Below are 10,086 nucleotides of genomic sequence, written 5' to 3'. Positions count from 1 at the left end.
AACTAAAATCAATTTAATTTAAGATCAGTTTGGTTTCATCGACATCAAGTTCTTGTTCTTTTTTTTCCTTTTTTTTTTTTTTTTTTGCCCAACCCTACTTTAGTCTTGAAATAAAAAAACAAATCCCACCTAAGTTGACTCCTTGATTTTGTAGAATTAATAAATAATTTTTTCTTTCCATATCTTTCAATTATCAAAGATTAAGAGTTGAGGTAGGGATGTCATGATAGGGAAAATTACGAAATGGCCTCCTCAATGACCCAAACTTTAGGGAGCCAAAAAGGGGCATTTTGGTCATTGAAAGCACAGAAATAGTAAGACTCCCTTTGGCGTACCGAGGAATCGTGGTATCCAAAGGAAATCCAAATGGCGGCAAAACTAACTAACATTTGAAAGTCGTCGTTTAATGGCCTCGGCCTCTGAGGTTGCAGGCTTTACAGCAATGGACAATGCTGGCCGGCGGAGCTGCAAATGCCACCCCATTGTCTTCTTCCTTACGGACCTTTCACCTCCTTCAATGGCTACTCTTAGCCACCTGTACCCACTTGTACGTCTCTTCACCATTGGATTTCTTTCTTCTTCCTTATTCTCTCTCTATATATACATCTGCCTTGTTCTTTGTCCAGTTCATGTTGATGTTGATGTTGATTGGCTGTTTTTCTATTTAATGTCATTCTCCTGACACCCACCAAAGCGGCTTGATTTTGGAGTGTGGTGAAGGTCTGTAATGGTGTTTTGAGGGCATCTTTTCGGCTGAGGGATCGAGGGTTTTCCAATTTCGTAAGCTCCAAATCTGTGATTTTTTACTTCAGGGTTTGGGACTCGGTCATTGATTCCATGATTTTTGAATCTAATTACTATGTTCACTGCTTTGATATTCTTCCGTCTTTTCGAACTTTTTGTTTACACTATGTTCTTTGATCCACAATTAAGTAATGGCATAGTGTTTTCATTTTGATTTTTCTTGAAGAAAAAGAGTGGGATAGTAGGCAGAGTTTCTTCCTTTTTCTGAATTAAGATTTACAAGAACTTGATCGTTTGAAAAGTTGTGAGATTAAGGAAGAATGATTTGATAAGAAGTGCTTAAATTAAGCTGATTTTCTGCCACAGTTTTTCTGGGTGGAGAGTGAAATCTAAAGGAAATTCAAGATGGATGAGAAGTCGATTGCCCTCGACGAGGCTATAAACAAGGAAGCTGTTGATCTAGTATGAACTTAGACCCATCATGCTTGTTGTTGATAGATTCAATTCTTCAAAACTAAGGGACAAAAACATTATTTTTTTCCTTCTTCTTTTTCTTTTTGAGATTCAATGGCTGTTTGGTAAAAGTGGAAGTTGATTCATACAGGAGAATATACCCCTTGAAGAAGTTTTTGAACATCTTAAATGTACTAGAGAGGGTCTCAGCCATGATGCATTTCAACAACGGTTGGATCTGTTTGGGTACAATAAACTTGAAGAAATAAAGGTCAGTGCGAAGGAAAAAAGAAGAATAAAAAAAACCTTCAGACCATACATTTTCTCAAGATTCTTATGTTTTCCCTGCTATTTTGCACTTTTTTTTTCCCTTGGTTTGATTCATTGTCCTGCATTTCTTTCATGTACAGGAAAACAAAATACTGAAGTTTTTGGGATTTATGTGGAATCCTCTGTCATGGGTCATGGAAGCAGCAGCTGTAATGGCTATTGCTCTTGCACATGGAGGAGTAAGTCTCTGAATCATCTAGGTTTTGTTTGGTTCTAAAATATTAAGGAAAATGATTTTCTTTTGTTTCAATTATCTATGGAAAATAAGAAAGAAAATCAAATATAATTAAAATTAGCTAAAAAAATGTATATATTTTTATATTATTTAATCTTTATATAGCAAATAAAAAATAAGAAATGAGTTTGAAGTAGCATATAATAATAACCTATTGACTTCAAATCTAGTTTTTATTTTTCTTAACATTTTATTTCCTTCTCCTTTTTCTCTCTATTTTCTCTCTCAAATTTCTTGGGAACCAAACACAGCCTAATCTTTTGATTTTGTGCTTATAATAGTCCTGGTTGAAGTTGAGCAGAAACCATGATTTTGGGGTTAAAACATTGAGAGTGTTGGTTTCAGAGAGCATGCCCCATAGAATATTAAAAAAAAAAAAAAATGAAAAAAAGAACTTTTGGATCTTAAGGTTCTGAAATCTTACCTAGACTTGAATGTTCTGAAGACTGGAATTTGATGACCACTATGGCCCAAATGTTACTTGGTCTTCCACCACAATGGCTCAAAACAGAGTCTTGCACCAAAGGTAGTGTGAGCTAACTCCAGGGCTACCTCTTCAATTAAATTATATGATTTGATGCATCCTTGTGCACTCTAGCACACCCTATTGTGCCCAAATGTAATTTCCACTTGTGCGAATATAAATTGAGTTCGTGTGATGATCACTAGAATTCATAGAAAAAATATTGGATCGAAAATAATTGACTCATCGCTTTATTAAGAGAGTCAATTACACTCCAATACCTATAATATTAATAAAAATAATTGATTAATCATGAATGATTTATTACTCGGGTTCAAGACTTACTATTCATTAATTGCATAGAAAGATAAATAATCATATTATCAATGAATAATATAAAATCATTGTTATATCAAGACTCTCCTTTTAAGGACTCAATCCTAGCAGAGAGTTGAAAGTAGTTGAAATTTGAGATTTTTCCACATGAATGAATTTTCCCTTTTGAATGCTTATTGAGATTAGGAGATAAATACTGATGAAAAATAATCTTTGCAGGGCAAGCCTACAGATTATCATGATTTTGTTGGGATCATCATCTTACTTATTGTCAATTCTACAATCAGTTTCGTAGAGGAAAACAATGCAGGAAATGCAGCAGCTGCTCTTATGGCTCGGTTGGCCCCAAAAGCAAAGGTTTTACTTTGGAGAAACTCCTTCAATGCAACTTCACCTACTTCATTAGATTAGTTTCCAACATTTGATTTCAAATTCTCCTGCCTGCCCAAGAATACATTATATCTGGTGGCCCACTTTTCTTCAACTTTCTACAACTGTACTTACTAGGTCTTACGTGATGGGAAATGGAGTGAGGAAGATGCAGCAGTGTTGGTTCCTGGAGACATAATCAGTATCAAACTTGGGGACATCATTCCTGCAGATGCACGTCTTCTTGAAGGAGATCCCCTAAAGATTGATCAGGTATTTATTCCTTATACTTACAAGTAATCAACTTGTTATTGCATAAATTCTGTTGGGTGAGTACCAAAACTCGAAAATCATAAAGCAATTATAGGCACCATTGAGGATATGCAATTGAGCCAAATCATCTGTACAGTTCAGAACGGGTTGTTTCAAATGGTATTAAAGCTGATTCCACACTCTAGTGTGGGATTTTGTTTTAAACCACAAGGGGTTTGTGTTTGTTTGGTCCTCCAATCCTGTGGGACATGATTGCATAGGGGGATTACAAGGCACGACTGTATGGAGAATGATTGTGATATCCCATATCAGATAGGGGCATGGGCTCCTCTTAACCATGTAGACGCGTTTTAAAGCCATAAGGACCCATTGGGGTTAGAGTGGATAATATCTACAAAGTTAGGAGTGGATCATTACCCCTCAGCTCTGACCTTTTGAACTAAAAGAGATAGTGTTGAGTCCAGTTTTGAACCTTATAAATGATTATTTCAAATCATTGTTTACCATTAGTGATAGAGAATTAAATTATGGATGAATCCCAATGATTTAACGGCTAAAAATTGAATTGTTACATGAAAACCGGGATGGTCTGTTCACAGTGTAATGTCGGTATGATTATCAAGTATGTTAAAATTTCTAGTCTGGATTTAACATGCTCCATTGTCTTTTGCAGTCTGCCCTAACTGGAGAATCGCTTCCTGTAACCAAGAATCCTGGTGATGGAGTCTACTCAGGTTCAACATGTAAGCAAGGTGAAATTGAAGCAGTAGTTATTGCAACTGGAGTTCATACTTTCTTTGGGAAGGCAGCCCACCTTGTGGAAACCACTACACATGTTGGCCATTTTCAAAAGGTTTATATCAGGAGTTCTTTTTAGTCCTAATTTCAAGCTCAAACAGATGAGAGTCTGAAACGCTCTTACAGGCTTTCTCAACTTCATTAATATAAACAATATCGAGTAGAGAAGTCCTTGTTGTGTCTATATCTTGATAAGAATTAACTGTTAGATTGATTCATTTAATGGTATCAGGTTTTAACAGCAATCGGAAACTTCTGCATTTGCTCAATTGCTTTTGGGATGGCTATTGAAATCGTAGTGATATATGGGCTTCAGGAGAGGGATTATCGTGTTGGTATCGATAACCTGCTTGTTCTACTGATTGGTGGGATCCCAATTGCAATGCCAACTGTTCTTTCTGTTACAATGGCTATAGGTTCTCATCGGTTATCTCAGCAGGTTTGTGAATCCCAAACACATGAACAAAATATTTAGAAATATTTTTTAAATAGTCATCATCAAGGGATTACAAGTTCATAATGGTGATTTCTTACATCTTTTGTGAATAATTAACATCCATATCCTCTGCAGGGTGCTATAACGAAGCGAATGACTGCCATTGAGGAAATGGCTGGAATGGATGTGCTATGCAGTGACAAAACAGGCACCTTGACACTTAACAAACTCACTGTGGACAAGAACATGATCGAGGTTATACTTTTTTCATAGCTTTTAACCTGCAGTCAGTATAGAATCAAAACATAGCTACATCGGTTGAGTTGGCAGTGTTGTATCCAGTTTGCATTGTAAAATAGTATACACACTTCCTAAATCCACTGCAGTTGAATTTGGAAAAGAAAAATGAATGAACAAAAGAAAGAAAAAGAAAAACCTTACCATAGCTAAATGTGGGTGATGAATAGAAGACAGTGACAACTAGAAGAAATGCTAGTTGGAAAGACCTTGTTTGGATCAATTTATGAGTTATTTGCAAGTTACCTATCAAGATATATTGATATCATCCATGGAATTTCAGGTTTTTGCCAAAGGGGTTGACAAGGATATGGTTGTACTCATGGCTGCAAGGGCATCAAGATTAGAAAACCAAGATGCCATTGATGCTGCAATTGTTTCAATGTTAGCAGACCCTAAAGAGGTATTGGATTTAAGTGTTATATATTTAGAAAACCAACATGGTTTCTGCTTTACTTCCCCTGTGATCAACTATGAGATACAAGAAAAAGCTTTCAGAATGTCTTACCAATGTGAATATCAACCATCTGCAAGAATTTCAGAAGTTATACCACATAACTTTCTACATTAAAGAATTTCTACTCCTATATATCAGTTTTGTGACCAACTTAATGGAGTTGCTGTCAGATCAACATTTTCAGCTAATAATAATGTTACTTATTCCTGTTTCAATTGTAAGGCACGAGCTGGGATTACTGAAATTCACTTCCTCCCATTCAATCCAACCGATAAAAGGACGGCGCTTACATACATAGATGGTGCTGGTAAAATGCATAGAGTGAGCAAAGGTGCACCAGAGCAGGTAGGAAAGTGGATTTTTTTTTTTTGGCTAAATGCAACCAGTTAGACACATATATATGCATCCATAGTTACAAGTTTTTGTGCACATATTCTCTAGATTCTCAATCTAGCTCATAACAAATCAGAAATTGAGAGGAAGGTACATTCAATAATTGACAAGTTTGCAGAACGTGGCCTTCGATCCCTAGGTGTTGCCCGCCAGGTGATTAGTTTTTACTGCTTTATTTACTATCTTGGATGACCATTTGCCTCCATGAATCTTTTACTAGCAGACTTTCTTTTCTCTAGGAAGTACCTGCTGGAAACAAAGAGAGTTCTGGTGCCCCATGGGAATTTGTTGGTCTCCTCCCTCTCTTTGATCCTCCTCGCCATGATAGTGCTGAAACAATAAGAAGAGCACTTGATCTTGGAGTTAGTGTCAAAATGATCACAGGTGCACATTGCTGCTGATTATGGTCTTTAGTCTTAGTACTTCTCTTTCTTTCACCTAAAACTCCCAATGAATACTAAGGCCTTGTGATAACTATTTTTGAAAAAATAGTTTTTAAGAACAATTTTTGAAAACTGTTTTCTGATGTTTTGTAGACCAAAAGTCTGGTTGGGAACCTAAAATTGTTTTTAACCTGTTTTTACTATTTTTAAATATGTTTGAAAAATAAATTTTATGTCCATAGCTTTATTTTTAATCATTATATATGTTTGTTTAATTATTCTTTAAAACAACTTTCAAAAAACAACTGAAAACAACTAAAAGAAATTCTCTGAAAACACTTTGTTTTTTGTTTTCTGATAATAGAAAACAATTTCTAATTGTCAAACGTGTTTTTCAGTTTTTTTGTTCTAAAAAACAGAAAACTATTTTTGAAAACAATTGCCAAACAGGGCCTAAATTTCCCTTTTTCTTTTTTCTGGTTTTGGCACCTTAACCACAAAGTTCATTCCAACATATCATCACACTAACGGTTGATAGGGTGGGAAGATGTGAATTTCAAGAACTTAGAGAGGTTAAATGCTATTGTAACTAAATTTTATTGCTGTTGATTTCTGGGAGTCAGCAGGGTAATCTAAGTTTTGTGTTTGCTTTCTCTTCTGAGATATGATGTTTCAAATATATATGAAGAAAAACTAACCTCTTCAATGCCTTTATGCTGATCAAAATGAGAATTCTATATAATTATTTTGGTGATTCTGTAAATGTTGTCTCACATATCCACATCAAATGTTAATATGATGAGATCCTTTGCAGGTGACCAACTGGCAATTGGTAAGGAAACAGGAAGACGACTTGGAATGGGCACAAACATGTATCCCTCTTCATCTTTGCTTGGTGAAAATAAGGATGAGGCAGTTTCAGCTCTACCAATTGATGACCTCATTGAGAAAGCTGATGGTTTTGCTGGGGTTTTTCCTGGTAAGCTGGCAGTTATGACAGTTGAGCAGTGTGAATTTGATTTTTAATCCAATTTCTGATTCCATTTTTGACTTTACAGAACATAAATATGAGATTGTAAAGAGATTACAAGCAAGAAATCACATCTGTGGAATGACTGGGGATGGAGTAAATGATGCACCTGCATTAAAGAAAGCTGATATAGGAATTGCTGTAGCAGATTCCACTGATGCTGCTCGTGGTGCTTCTGATATAGTTCTAACAGAGCCTGGTTTGAGTGTCATCATCAGTGCCGTCTTAACAAGCCGCGCAATCTTCCAGAGGATGAAAAACTACACGGTAATCCAACATTAGGAAAAAAAAAAAATCAGAGCATTAGTGGAAACCCTGAATAATGAGACAATAAATTCTGAATTTTTCTTCCATTTTTCTTTCTTCAGATATATGCCGTCTCTATTACCATACGTATTGTGGTAAGTTTCCCTCTAAACTGAGCATGTTTATGTGATCCAGTCATCGCTCTCTTCTAATTGGCAACTGGGGTTTTATCTAACAGCTGGGTTTTATGTTGCTGACTTGCTTCTGGGAATTTGACTTCCCTCCTTTTATGGTTCTCGTCATTGCCATTCTTAATGATGGTTAGATTAACATAACTACTTCGTTTTTTTTTTTTTTTTCATCTTTGTATTTCTGTTACATGATATTCTTACTCTTGCCTTTTTCCTGATTTTGATTTCAGGTACTATAATGACAATATCCAAAGACAGGGTCAAGCCTTCTCCACTTCCTGATAGTTGGAAGCTCACTGAAATTTTTACAACTGGGGTTGTTCTTGGAGCTTACCTGGCCCTAATGACAGTTTTTTTCTTCTATGTAACCTATGAAACTAACTTCTTTACGGTAAATTCACTCCTTTTCTTCATTATCATTCACCCCATGTCTTCTTAGGATAATATGAGCCTACTGATTTTTGTGGTACACTTGCCTGATGGTTTGGGAGTCTGGGATCAATATGCATACCTCAGCTAATAAAGATGATCTAATGCAGAGATGAAAAAATCTTTTGTGAATTGTTAGATGATTATTAATTTTTATTTTTTTATTTTTTTTGTAGAAACGTTTTGATGTACCTGACTTCAATCAGCACCACTTTAACATGACAAATGAAACCATAGCTACTGAGCTTAAAGAACAGTTGGCATCTGCTGTTTATCTTCAAGTCAGCACCATCAGCCAGGCCTTGATATTTGTCACTCGCTCTAGGAACTGGTCGTTCACAGAACGACCTGGACTTCTGCTCGTAACAGCCTTTATTATTGCTCAACTGGTAATTGGATCAAGAATTCATGTCATTGTTCTATTTCAGAATATGGGATGTTTTAGATTTCATTAGAGGCTGAAATGACCCACCAAATAACATTGTGCCTTTTGATCTAAATCGGTGGAAATATGAACTGATTTGTGTTATGGCATACATGTGCTCCCCTAAGAGCATTTACTTTCCAACCTAGAGTTAGAAAAGCTTTCTATTCCTTTTCCAGGGTTAACCAACAGTCGTTCATCCTTGCAGATTGCTACTGTGATATCTGCTACTGCAACCTGGAAATTTGCTGGAATTAGAAAGATTGGGTGGGGTTGGACTGCTATCATTTGGGTGTATAATATTCTGACTTACCTTTTGCTTGATCCAATCAAGTTTGCTGTCCGGTATGCCCTCAGCGGACGAGCCTGGGGTCTGGTGGTAAACCAAAGGGTAAGTGAAACTGCACACTCCCACAAAAAGGATGACTAGTTTCTGAATTGAAAGCATGTGAAATGGATTAGTATTTCTACAAGAAAGTAGAAAGACTTATGTGTGTGCATCATGTGTTTCAACAGACCGCATTCACAAACCAGAAGGACTTTGGCAAGGAAGCCCGTGAGGCTAAATGGGCTACTGAGCAGCGAACGCTGCATGGCCTACAGTCTGCTGAGATGGCAAGCATCTTCTCGCAGCGCGGCACTTTTAGGGACATTAACCTTATGGCAGAAGAAGCAAGAAGGAGGGCTGAAATCTCAAGGTCAGTTCCCCTGATAAACTATACTACTATCTTACATGGAAACTGACTGAATACCATTCTTTAGGAGGGCGCTGCCTGGTTTGGCATAGGTTCTCTTTATTCATTCTTCCTTGGAGTTTTTGTCGTGAACATGATTTATTAGTATGATTGTCTTGTATGATTCATTTCAAAGTCCTATTCTTATTCATCCTTTTTTCACTCTGCAGGATGAGAGAGCTTCGCACTCTGAAAGGAAGGGTTGAGTCCTTTGCCAAGCTGAGGGGTCTAGACATTGATTCCAACATCAATCCGCACTACACTGTCTAAGTGTTGCTGTGACTGCAATTCTCATTTCTTTTCCTTTCCATTTTCTCCTTGTTCATGGTTTTGTTAGTAACTTGAAGTCGAAAATGGTTGGATTTTGTATGACTTTGATCATCCACATGGCCCGTCTATTCTATAAATTATCAATAACATGCCTCGATTTATATGAATGGCTACACTGCTGACTTCCTATTTCTGCTCATACCAACCTCTTCCCCCCTCTGTTGTGTAATTTCTTAGCTTTAGTGCAAAAGTTTGATGTTGGGATATAGTCTAAAAGACCAAAAATGTTGTTTTGGCATTTAGGGCACGTTTGGAACCCGGAATAGAGAATGAAAATAAGAATCAAAACTTCATTTTTATGGAAATTAAGACTACATTTGGTTACCGAAAAATACTAAGAGATCAAGAAAAACAAATACTAACTCATGTTTGGTTTCACCGATAAAAATTCAAAAGAAAATCAAATATAGTTAAAATTAGTTCTAAATTTACCTAGTTTTAAATTATTTAATATTTATATGATTGACAGAAATAAGTGAAATGAGTTTCAATAATAATATAAAAATGATTTATTGATTTTAAACATATTTTTTATTTTCCTTAACTTTTTTTCTATATATTTTTTTCTTTTGCATTTTTCTTCAAATTTTCTTGCAACCGAACACAACAAAGCATATCTAGAACCATTAATCAAACTCGAATACATGTTTCATAATTTTCTAATAGAAAACAATTTTTTTTTTTAAACTTGCTCCAAAAATGGAAAATATAATATTTTTTGAGAGCATATTTTAA

General features: G+C 35.9%; 1 protein-coding gene across 1 annotated transcript; it reads left to right on the top strand.

Annotated features, from left to right (window-relative positions):
• Positions 1-285: 285 nt before the first annotated feature.
• On the top strand, positions 286-9,458 carry LOC117931773 (plasma membrane ATPase 1-like). Its single transcript, XM_034852838.1, has 23 exons — positions 286-547; positions 695-780; positions 1,111-1,206; positions 1,349-1,468; positions 1,608-1,706; positions 2,781-2,918; positions 3,069-3,203; positions 3,877-4,056; positions 4,234-4,440; positions 4,573-4,692; positions 5,018-5,137; positions 5,414-5,536; positions 5,633-5,737; positions 5,824-5,968; positions 6,782-6,946; positions 7,026-7,264; positions 7,366-7,398; positions 7,482-7,563; positions 7,665-7,825; positions 8,040-8,252; positions 8,496-8,678; positions 8,804-8,985; positions 9,192-9,458. The coding sequence occupies exons 3-23, from the start codon at positions 1,150-1,152 to the stop codon at positions 9,289-9,291; spliced, it is 2,907 nt and encodes a 968-aa protein (XP_034708729.1). The 5' UTR covers positions 286-547; positions 695-780; positions 1,111-1,149; the 3' UTR covers positions 9,292-9,458.
• Positions 9,459-10,086: the final 628 nt, after the last annotated feature.

Source organism: Vitis riparia, chromosome 15, assembly GCF_004353265.1.
Source record: "Vitis riparia cultivar Riparia Gloire de Montpellier isolate 1030 chromosome 15, EGFV_Vit.rip_1.0, whole genome shotgun sequence".
Classification (NCBI taxonomy): Eukaryota; Viridiplantae; Streptophyta; class Magnoliopsida; order Vitales; family Vitaceae; genus Vitis; species Vitis riparia.
This window is presented reverse-complemented; position numbering and strand designations above follow the sequence as displayed.